General features: G+C 31.0%; 2 protein-coding genes across 2 annotated transcripts; one reads left to right on the top strand and one right to left on the bottom strand.

The window, feature by feature from the left end:
- Window positions 1-3,248: 3,248 nt before the first annotated feature.
- Window positions 3,249-4,778, top strand: LOC124926241 (eukaryotic translation initiation factor-like). Its single transcript, XM_047466435.1, has 5 exons — window positions 3,249-3,458; window positions 3,591-3,759; window positions 3,922-4,047; window positions 4,275-4,340; window positions 4,437-4,778. The coding sequence occupies exons 1-5, from the start codon at window positions 3,301-3,303 to the stop codon at window positions 4,482-4,484; spliced, it is 567 nt and encodes a 188-aa protein (XP_047322391.1). The 5' UTR covers window positions 3,249-3,300; the 3' UTR covers window positions 4,485-4,778.
- A 2,064-nt stretch (window positions 4,779-6,842) lies between these two features.
- Window positions 6,843-7,830, bottom strand: LOC124924990. The gene is made up of 4 exons (XM_047464970.1): window positions 7,744-7,830; window positions 7,595-7,671; window positions 7,337-7,506; window positions 6,843-7,144 (listed from the first exon to the last, which is right to left on the bottom strand). Exons 1-4 carry the CDS (start codon window positions 7,828-7,830, stop codon window positions 6,843-6,845), a joined length of 636 nt encoding a protein of 211 aa, XP_047320926.1.
- Window positions 7,831-11,769: the final 3,939 nt, after the last annotated feature.

Genomic DNA, 11,769 nt, shown 5'->3' with positions numbered 1-11,769 from the left:
CATCTTAGAGTACTTTTATCCATCTTAGAGTACTTTTAAGTTGATACGGGCCATTACTTTCAGTGCTTTTGAGGTGAATCGGGGCATGACTATGGGTTAGGAAAATTTGATTTGGATTGTTTTTATGAGTTCAAAGGTTTTTTTGATAAAAATATGAAATCATGATATGGTCATATGATAAAATTCTTACCCATTTTCATAATTTTTTCCAAGTAACATTTGTTTGTGTGAACTTCCTTAATTGGACTCTGAATTCAATGAAAATTAAATATTTGCCTACTAAAACTACTTCTTTATTAATAAAACTCTAAAAAAAAAAAAAAATATATATATATATATATATATATATATATTTTAAGGGATATGTGCACGATTTCATTTAAAAGAACATCAAGTCTTCACAAACAAACCAATAAAAAGATTTAAAGAAAAACAAGAAAATATGAAAAAGAAATAGTTAATAAAAATATATGACAATTAGAAACCATAATTTTCAATAACCAAAATGATTATAGGTTCTAAATCAGAACCCTTTTAAGTTAAAGAACACAAATGAACAATATACTCTTAAATCTCTCAATAACGAGTAGAGATTACCCTCCTTCATGACAATAATGGAGTTTATTTCTTGTTACTTAATCAATTCTGGTAAGAGAAAACATATTTTTAAAATGGGCTACAAGATCTAATCAGATATCTTATTTGTTTTTAAATCACATCAAACTTTATTCATTTATTAAAATGCTCCATTACATATAGTGGCATGCATTATATATGACAAAACACCAAAATAACTACTGAAATTTCTAACAATGATCTTTCAAGAATATGAATTAAAAATATGTTTACAAGTTGCTCTTAAGTTATCAGTCCAATGCCTCTTTGGTTTCAACTTCAAACCCAACAATGGAGGGGCCTCTATGGTTTCATCTTCAAACCCAACAATGGAGGGGCCTCTATGGTTTCGGTCTAAATGTATATATCTTGTTTGCCTTTCATATTATTTTATCTGTTGTGGATACCAAGACCATATATGTCTTCATAAATGAGATGCCATGAGGTTGTGTTTGTTTCTGTTTAAGTCATAATAGTAGAAACAACTTCAAAAAATGCATTAGTCTTCAACATCAATACATATAAACATTGTAAAAGATGTTTATCATTTATATTATAGAATACATTTGAATGTAAATTAAATTTGTTCAACCATTATTATAGAAATTTGGAATATTGTTAGTTTTTACATGTTCAATATTAAGAACAAATCAAATAAACAATTAAGAACCATTAGGAGGCTGGTCTTTTAAAGAATTAGGACAACAATTAAAGATCTTTTAAAGATGGTAATTAATTTATTAAATTATGATTTCGAATCATATTTGTCCTTAATTAAGATTCATGTTCCAACAATCTAACAGGTGTAACTTCAACTTATCACCAAAAGCTCCATAGACAAAGGATATAAAGCTTATATAAGAAAGGAGTTAAAGTTCCTAATTTCAGTCCATTAGCATTCAAAGCCTAATATTGCCTCTAAAGGGGCTATTAAGATTTGCCAAGATGGACTTCTGAAAATTTCTATTAACAAATGGTGAAGCAAATATCTAAATTAGGATATTACCAATTCAAGAAAATATAACCTAAAAATCACATTTCTCACAGATTTTGGTATCAATATTAAGAACAAATTCTACTTATCTAAGATATTACATCTCTTTATCAACAAAAGCTCCATATTTAACATCAATAGGAAGCTTATTAAAGGAAAGAGAAGTTTTCAATATTAGTCCATTAGCATTCAAAGCCTAACATGGCCTTTAAAGGGCGATTAGGTTTTGCCAAGATGGACTTTGCACATTATTGTTAATACCAAAATTGATCATAGCCAGGAAACAAGATGTAACATCTCAAAAATAGCTCAATGATTATCATAAACAAAGAGCTTCTAAAATGGTGGAGAAGTAGTTAATTTTAGTCCATTAGCATTCAAAGCCTAACATGGCCTTTAAAGGGCTATTAGGATTTGCCAAGATGGACTGTAACTAAATTGCTAATCATAGTAAAACTGAATCTGGATCGAGATATGAAGAATGAATCTTCAAAGAAGATAAGATCGTATAAGTGAAATACAAGTGTATTTGAATAAGATGTTGCCTCTCCTAATGATCCGAAGCTCCATAGTAATAATCTATAAGAAGCGCGGAACAGGGAGGAAAGAAACTTGTTAATTTCGGTCCATTAGCATTCAAAGACTACAATTGCCTGTATAAAAGGCTCGTAGACCTTGCCAAGATGGACCTTTAGCAAATCACTACTCAATCATGGTAAAAATCACAGAGAAAGAAACGATTTCACGATGAAGACGAAGATGAAAAATGATAAAGAATATGAACGCGTATCTCGTATTTATATGCTGCTATTTAGGGTTTGTGCTTAACTTTCAAGATCTATAAGAAATAAAGGATGAGAGCCCATTGGGCCTTACACTAACATCAATAAAAAAAAATACAAATTATAATTTATCTAATATATATATATATATATATATATATATATATATTATTAAAAAAAAGTTCCTAATAATTATAAATTTATTTCTTTTATTAAAAAAAATCAGACAAAATGACCATAATAATTGTCTTAATTGGGCCGATGACAAACGCCTAATAAAAATTAGGCAAATAACTATTTTTTATTTTTCGAACAAAAATACTTCTGTCAACATCGAGACGATAATTTTTTCATAAATAAGCTGGGATCATGCTTGTCTTTAATGGCCTGTTGAAGAGCTCCAGACGCTCTGAACCCTGTGGTCGACTCAATTACATCGACCCTCTTCCGATGGATGGTCGAGCTAGCTCTTCTGCCTTCAAAGTCAACCGGAACTCCTGCATGTCAAGTGTGTCGGTCACGAGACGCGAATGTATCGTCGCGAGACGGAGTATTTTTGTCAAAAAAAAAATAGAAAGTGGTCATTTACGCAACTTTTATTAGCGGTTGTCAATAATAGTTAAGTTACAATTATTATGGTTCATCGAATTTTCCTTATTAATAAACAAATTATAAAGTTCTTTATATTTTTGTATTCAGTTTGTATTGGATTTCATTTATTTTGTAAACTTATATATATTATATTAAAATAATACTTTTGTGAAGGCCCATTTGTAGGAAACCGGGTCATTTGTCATTCTCGTTTGAAGGAAACCGGGTCATTTGTCAGTCCATTACTTCGGTGGCTTATTCTTGCTGAAACCTAATTTTACTCATTTGTACGTAAGGAAGAAGAAGAAGAGGAGATTAATGGGTGAGCCGGACGAAGTGGAGACGAAGCAGACGCATCCTTTGGAAAAGAAATGGACCTTCTGGTTTGACAATCAATCGAAGCCTAAGCAAGGCGCTGCCTGGGGTTCATCCCTTCGCAAGGTCTACACATTTGAAACTGTTGAGGAGTTTTGGTGGTATAGTTCTAGCCCTTTGTTAATAACTCTTTTTCTATCGGTGGGGATGAATCAATTGATTTTTTTTTACTGAAAAATGATATACAAATGACATTCGTATCGTACTCTTTACCAATTTGGACTACTTTGCAGTCTGTATGATCAGATCTTCAAGCCTAGTAAGTTGCCTGCGAATGCTGACTTCCACCTGTTTAGATCCGGTATTGAGCCTAAGTGGGAAGATCCTGAATGTGCTAATGGGGGCAAATGGATTGTCACAAGTAGCAGTAAAACTAATCTTGACCACCTTTGGCTCGAAACTGTAATCAATTACTTCTATTAGTATTCTTTTTCAGTTATCAAAGGTTTTAGATGTTTCTGTTCAATTTGTGATATTGAACATTTTCACTTCTTTGACACTTTTGCTCATATTGAGAGCTATTATTATACGCAAAAACTGATTGTCTGTCATTTAACTTGTCAGCTAATGGCTATGATTGGAGAACAGTTTGATGAAGCTGAAGATATATGTGGTGTTGTTGCTAGTGTTCGGCCTAGACAAGATAAACTTGCCCTCTGGACTAAGTCAGCATCTAATGAGGCTGCTCAGGTAACCTTTCTTCTGGTTATGCTGGCTAATTCTAAATCTTGGATAATGTTTTCTGCTAGAAAATCTTAACCTAAAAGAGAGACTTTCTTGAAACCATTGAATGATGGGTTGTATGAAATTAGGTTTAATATTGAGGAATGGACATCTATCTAAGAATTTAGGAAAAGAGAGTGTTTTCCTGTTTGGATTCCATACAATCTTTTCTTTCATCTGATTACTCAATGCAGATGCGAATTGGGAGGAAGTGGAAGGAAATCCTGGATTTTGCTGATAAGATTAATTACAGTTTTCATGTAAGTAGTTTAATTTTCTAACCCATTGTCTGTGATTATAGCTATTTTGAGTGGGTTGTGATCTTTGTAACAACAACTATTGCAATGATTTTGTAGGATGACTCCAAACGCGAAAGATCAGCAAAAGGTCGATACAGCGTGTGAAGATGTGCTGATTTTAATATCATATTAGTTGAAAGGCCATAATTGCTTGATTTTGTTTTTATGGAATCAATGGCAGTCTTTGCTATGATATGGTGTTGTTCTTATGTGGATGTATAACTTTTTCTTCAAAATTCTATCTCTTGAATTGCCATCTTTTTAAATTTGGTTTAGATCTTTTGGATTTGCTATAAATTTCTTTGTTCTTTTTGAACTCTCTCAAACAAAGCTCAATTAGATTACTTACTATATTTGTATTTGGTGGGATACTTTTTTCATAGCATTTTAATTGTCTCATTTCGGTGGTGTATGTTCTTTGATATCTCAATTCAATAATTTAATTTAAAAATAATTATTGCCTACTTAAATATAACTTTAATTTTTTAGCAAATTGTTTTTTAAATTTGTTCGACTTATATTCTAATAGTTAAACATGAGAAGAATCTTGTAAACAAATATATCATCAAGTAAAAGTAAATATATGATCTATTTTCAAGATATTGAATTGAATATATTTCACTTGTTAACCATATCACATAACATAATCACATATAATAAGTGTTTTGTCATAGTAATGTTAGGGCTGACAATTTATGATTTGAGCTAAGGATTATGTAATTTTTTTTTATTTTTTTTTTTGTAAGTCACAGTTTAACTTGAATAATAAACATGTAAAAATTGGATCGACCTAGAATGACTCAAAGTAGACATGTCATCGTATATGTTTTGTTGGTTGGTAGAGTTTTTTATTTATCATTTATTTGAAGTTTTAATCTTAAATAGATATGTAATATTAAACAAATCGAGTTTGGTTCAAACAAATAATAAGTATGTGTATGATCAATTACAAACAAATAGATAAATGTTCAAGTTATAAATTTTAACCCAAGTTACTAAAGGAATGATCAACCCGCTAAACTGTTAACTCAAACCCGAAACCCGACTTCAATCGTCACGTCTAATTGATCTTATTACAAAATATTATATTATTGAATTATCATTGTAGAGACTTTCACAAAAGCAAAAAATCTTAACTCTAAGAAATTTCAATTATTGAATTCTAGGTTATGTTGGTTATTGCTTCCAACTTTAGGATTCATCTTTATATGTTCATTCAATAGTCTAAGTTGTTAGGATTAACCATTTATCTATTCAATAAAAATAACGAATGTTAACATTTGTCTAGATTGATTATCTCATAAATGTGAATGTTTCAACCAAATAATAAGATATAATTACAACTGGACTTTATGATACGTTACCCATAGTGAGTGGTCTTTATTAATCACATTAAATAACTTCTTCTCATATTCACGGATAATGAACACTTAACCTAACAAAGTCTTTAATTAGATGAGATTTCTGTATTATAGTTGCAATGAGACATAGGAATGACAAGTGAACAAATTCAAATGTTGTCTTATGCAAGACACTCCATTCAACTTACTAACTCTTAACTTAATAAGAACTCATACGTTCATTTTCAGCACTATCATATTCTTGTCGTCTTCTAAGAGCGATCACTTTGTTAAGTTAAAAAACATAACATATGAATATGATTATATCTCGATTAAAGATGTCTATCCCATGACTTGGGATAATTTAGAAATGAAAGTAATCCTAAGTAATAAATGTATTACTATTTTGATCTTACTAAAATTGTCAATAACACTATGTTTCATACCAAGGTCTTTATTAGGAAACATTTCACATTCACATACAATGAACAAACAGTATAATTAATATACAAACTTTTATTACATGATACGAAGATGAAACGTAAAACATCTAGAGGTACATCATAGATATCAAGAGGAAAAACCTAATTAGATCAATTTCAGAACATGAAGATGAAACATAAAACATCTAGAGGTACATCATAGATATCAAGAGGAAAAACCTAATTAGATCAATTTCAGAACATACCCGACAAGTATCCAATATCCGAAACCATAATGAACTTAGCAAAGAGCAACAATATTTATAGTTGAAACAAATTATTAAGAACAATATTACTTTTTTGCATATTGCAGTAACAAATTTGAGAAGGATTCAACAAAACACACTATTTAAATTAGAAAATTTTCAATCAAGTTACAACATGATCTCAAAGCAAATCTCCCATTTGACTTGGAGATTTGTGGCATCTTATCAAATCTTCAATTACAGAAAGTTTAAGATGTAAACCAATAATGATAATGGGCATGTCAAACAGCCTATAAAAGCTTATATTATAAGTTAGTCTTTCAGCATCAGTTTACACAACAATTCATTTTAAGAATCAACAAATCCCAATAAAAAAACATGATCATCACAACAACAAGAAAAAAATCAAACACAACACACATTGAACAATCTTTGCTAACATTGCTGTGAGGTCAATACCCAATGAGAGAGGCTTGCATCAATCGCAATGTCTTGCATCAACTTACACTTTGGACTGAAATTGAGACTTGACTTGATCATCTCCTCTTCTTGTTTCTCCACCATTATTCCCAAGTTCTCCTTTGTCAGTATCTTCTTCAATAGAGGATGCTTCTTGCTTTTCTCCTTCACTTCTCTCCATTGAGTTAAATTCTCAACTGGATTCAACACAGAGCATTCGTACTGACCTCTTTCTCTATACCCAACTTTATTCTCTTCAATTGATGCCCTTTTTACATCTGATTCAACAGATAAACAGCACAAATGCCTGCAAATCTCTTCTTCTTCTTCCCCTCCTTTATCATCTTCTTCATCCTCTTCCCAATCATCCTCATCATCAAGATCATCAATTTCTTCATCCTCCTCTTCATCTTCATCTTCATCATCCCAGCAATCTCTTAGATTTTGGTACCGGTAATTCGGGGGATAACTTATATTGTTGGATTCTTTATCCTTCTTAGCATCAATCTCCTCCCCTATTTCTTTGTCTGAGGAATATGAATCCTGGTCGGGTATAGGCTCATAGATCTTGACATTCAAGTTGAATGTGACTTTCTTTTTTATCTTAATGCCAGAATTCACCTTGGCTTCATTATGATTACTGCATAGTGCATATAAATCAAGAAAATGAAAAACAGAAGAAGTAAAATTCAAAACATCTTAAGAGACTCATCAGACTAAACCCTAACCTGCAATCAGACTCTAAAACTGCAGATTCCGCAAGAGTAACATCTTGAGAATCCAGATGCCTATAGCTTCCATATATCTGTCACAATAAATTATGAATATTTATACATATATAGCATTATAGATACAGAGTTCTTGAAAAGTAACGTACTTGGTCGCCAGAAATGAGTTTATTTGAAGGTCTGATTCTGCGCTTTCGTTTCTTGGAGAAACCCAGACAGACAATGAAGCAACCCATCGTTTGAATTAAGGTTGTGAATCAAAAGGTATCCATGGCGAAAGTAATTTTGTCTCCTCCAGCTAGAGAGAAAGAGAGGAGAGAGAAAGAGAGATGTTATAGGATTTAAATGAAGTTAACTTCAAACGGTGCTGAATTTGAAAATAAGAACGTTGGACAATCGTAAATATTATTTTTTTATTTTTTTATTTGCTAGTTATGATGATGAGCTGGTGGTGGACCAAACTGGAAATTGCTTAAGGTTTACATTTCAAATTAAAGGAAAATATCAAATTAATTATTGACTTTCCTTTGATTAAATAAATTTAAAATCTGTCCATTTGTTAAAATACAAACTTTTGATCAAATAAATTCAAATTATATAATTTTAGCCATTAATCCTAAAACAACAAATGTCAATCTTACATTGTTTTTTAGTTGTTGAAAAAAAATTATTTATTTATTTTAATTTTAATGTTAGTAAATACAATGATTTTAACGCTTTAACCAATATCTAATATAAAAATTACTAAACTGTTGTTTATATCGACATGGACAAGATCGAGATTTCAAACAAAATGCATATACGAGTTTCTTCTCTTCTCTGGATTGAGATAGTCCGAGTGAAAACATTGGTACAAACTCAATATCTAGGATTATTATTTATCATACAAAATACGATGAAACCAAAATTTCATGTACTATTAGTTTAAATTTGAAGAAGTTTGAGTGCTTCTTTTTAGTTGAATCTTATACAATTTGGATGAGAATTAGATTTAATTAAATTCAAGTGTATATTTTAGTATTGTAATTTTTTTTTTATTAAATTCACAAAATATATTACTATCAATATAAACTATTTAAATTGGAATGATAGACATGATTTTAAGTGTTAATAGTTTCTAAATTCAAAAAATATTTCTAAATTCAAAAATTAAAAGATAAATTCACAATAAAGATGCTATAACACATTTATTAAAGACGCCAGCTAGCCTTGTTAACATGTAAATTGGCCAAAGTATGTAAACCTTTTTTTAATTGTTAGTTTTTTCTTGTAGTATTTTTAACTATAATTTTAATAATTGGTATTTTAAAATATTGACAATATTAAAATTCATATTATTTTAATTTAAATTCTTAAATATATTATATTATTGAAAATAAATTAATCATTTATAATAAAAAAATTAACTATCAACCATAAAAACTATCTTAAATGTTTAATTTGAGCTTTTAACTATTAAAGGGTGATCATGGATTGTATTGTTTTTTTTTATATCTTTAGTTCTATTAAATTGGTTATACTTTATAAAGATTTTACAACCGATTTTACATCCATCGGATTGAAAATATTAATATTTAATTGGTTTAATAAATTTTAATTTATTTAATCAGGTACATCTAATTATTTATTTTCAAAACATTTTTAAATTAATATAATTTTTTTTTTTGATGTATGAGGTTAGCATAATCAATATAATCATAATACCACTTCAACTTGACAGGTTCTAAGTATGAATTAAACTCGTAATCAACTTGATACGTTTTAAGTATAAATTAAACTCGTAATCAATGGTATAGTACAAACTAGAAACAACATTAGTTCTAAGTATGAATTAAACTCGTAGTCAATTGGTATAGTACAAACTAGAAACAACATTACCCTAATAATGTTAATTGTAGTTTCTTAAGATATCAAATGTCATGTATTCAATTTTCAATTAGGAGTTATAATGTTTTATATTAAGCTGAGGTCATAATTATGAAGAAATGCTAGCAAAATAAACTACAAAAGACTTAATAATAAAAATTATGCATTTGTAATGCCAAAGCACTTGCCTACCTCGCCAAACTCATTAGAAATCCTCTTAAGTTCGATCCCGACTTTGACTCGTTTAAACAAGTCACATTTGCCCGCATTTGCATTGAGATTTACTCAACAAGTGCAAAACTGGAAAAATTCTAGCTAAGATGCCGGAATGGAAACATGACCACCATTGAGGTCATGTACGAGCAGCCGAGAAAAGTGGACGGAGAAAAGAAAAAGAAGCCCGTGTCCACCTCGAACAAAAGAATGTCAAGGTGATCAAAAATCTTATATCGAAGTCCTCAATGCAAATGAAAGCCACAACGAACACGTGAATGAGAACCAAATTGATCCGATCCCACCAACCTGAAATCGAGGTCCCTTTCCCACTGATTAGGTTTGAAAAGCCCGACGTCAACGTAGATGATAGCGAAAGCCAAAGCATCTCGAAAATCACGAGCTCCAAAACTAAAGAAAGTCGCAACGTTGTCAAAAAACCATCTCAAGAGAAACAACTCATACGCCCAACTCCAAAGTCAAGCCCAAAAGGAAAAAAGTGACAAGAGAAGCTAGCGAAGACGAAGAAATCGATACTCTATCCAGAAATATATCCCCAAAAGACCTAAGGGTGACAAGATAGAAGGAATAAGGCAAAGACAAGAGAGACGAGTCCGATGAAATCAACCCCTATCGTTTTGTTTTAGTTGATTGATTGCTAGTTTATCCCTTATTCACTTTTGTATTTTGATCTCATGTCCGTGTGCGTTTCTTAGGTCAATTATGAATTCCTCATGGCCATCGTGTGTTGATTTTGGGTAAACTGTTGTCAACTCAATTTTAACTTTGTACTCCCCATTTCGAGTCTTTATTAATTAATGGCGTAAACTATTTCTAAAAAAAAAAGAGGCCCGGAACCTAGACGCGCAACTATCAAGGACAAACGGAAGGCTAACGACCATGACACAGAACTACCTAGCCTCACATAACACTAATAGGACTCCATAGACTATGCCCAATGTGCGTTGGCGACCAACTTTGTCTTCTTTCTCGCGTCACCCGAATAAAAATAGTCGGCATCCTTGGAATAATTTGAAGTCAAACTTCACCCTTACTCAACAAAAACAAAAAGCTGAAAAAGGAAACTAATCACATTAGCCGCGGTCATTTCCATTACATTAGTAACTCGTCCTATTCCACAAAAGGATATAATCCAGCTATAAAAGGATCATCTAGCCACGGCGAACTAAGAACTAAGGAAGACATCAATCAATCTCCATATAAATTTGCCATTAAAAATTTTCAAGTGATTTTTTTGTTTTTTAGAAGGATTTGTATAGAGAGCTTTTAATCTTGATAGTAATTAATCTTAAAATTTCAACAAAAGTCTAAGAGTGTTCTTCAACTCACTGTAAATTGTTAATTTTAATAAAACTCATGTCCTGAACAAACAAAGTTTAAAATTTTATAATTTAGTTAATCTCAAGAATGATCTCTTAGAAAAAAAAAAAGTTTTCAAATCATTCCCGTTAGGTTTAAGCATGTTTCCCAAATTTGAAATTATGCTAAAAAGTTGAATTTGAGTTTTGAGAATGACTAAAACAAACAGTAAATTGATTTTAAATTACTGTTTTGATTCTAATAAATCTAACAAAGCTAATGATTAACTTTGATTTCAAATCATAACCTTAAAACCCAATATCAAAATTTCCAATTGAATCTTGCATTTTTTGTTGGAGCTTTGTTGACACCTTCCATATTGAACGATGACTTTGGGATAAGGCCAACTTGTTATAAATGTGGAGACGAATCTCCCATGTTCTTGGATTTGTGATTAGAGCCTTCTAAAGGAACACCAAAATTTTGGTTTGATCTAGTTGAAGGTTGAAGAAGAACCTGAACTCGACCCCCAACGCTTGAGTCGATTGAGCCTTGCCTAGTCCACCCGCACGCCGCGTAGAGTGAAGCCAAACTGCATTGACCCCGACAAGATCGCGTCCAATCTGGTCCGGCTTGCTCCCGAACCACTTCCCTGCGGTCCACCCCTAGTTCGGACTCTTCAAGCCTCTTTCTTTTAAATCTTTTGATTTTTTTTTAATGCTTTTCAACATTTAAGACTAAATTATTTTTTAATGTAATTTAATATAGATAATTAA

This window comes from Impatiens glandulifera, chromosome 2 (genome assembly GCF_907164915.1).
Source record: "Impatiens glandulifera chromosome 2, dImpGla2.1, whole genome shotgun sequence".
Classification (NCBI taxonomy): domain Eukaryota; kingdom Viridiplantae; phylum Streptophyta; class Magnoliopsida; order Ericales; family Balsaminaceae; genus Impatiens; species Impatiens glandulifera.
This window is presented reverse-complemented; position numbering and strand designations above follow the sequence as displayed.

What these genes read in the sequence shown, in the direction of transcription:
- LOC124926241 (XM_047466435.1), top strand. Translation starts at nt 3,301, where the DNA reads ATGGGTGAGCCGGACGAAGTGGAGACGAAGCAGACGCATCCTTTGGAA. An exon ending in ACCACCTTTGGCTCGAAACT is followed by an intron (nt 3,760 to 3,921) that starts GTAATCAATTAC and finishes TTAACTTGTCAG; the next exon opens with CTAATGGCTATGATTGGAGA. An exon ending in CATCTAATGAGGCTGCTCAG is followed by an intron (nt 4,048 to 4,274) that starts GTAACCTTTCTT and finishes TACTCAATGCAG; the next exon opens with ATGCGAATTGGGAGGAAGTG.
- LOC124924990 (XM_047464970.1), bottom strand. Translation starts at nt 7,830, where the DNA reads ATGGGTTGCTTCATTGTCTGTCTGGGTTTCTCCAAGAAACGAAAGCGC. An exon ending in AACTCATTTCTGGCGACCAA is followed by an intron (nt 7,672 to 7,743) that starts GTACGTTACTTT and finishes TTATTGTGACAG; the next exon opens with ATATATGGAAGCTATAGGCA. An exon ending in GTTTTAGAGTCTGATTGCAG is followed by an intron (nt 7,507 to 7,594) that starts GTTAGGGTTTAG and finishes TGCACTATGCAG; the next exon opens with TAATCATAATGAAGCCAAGG.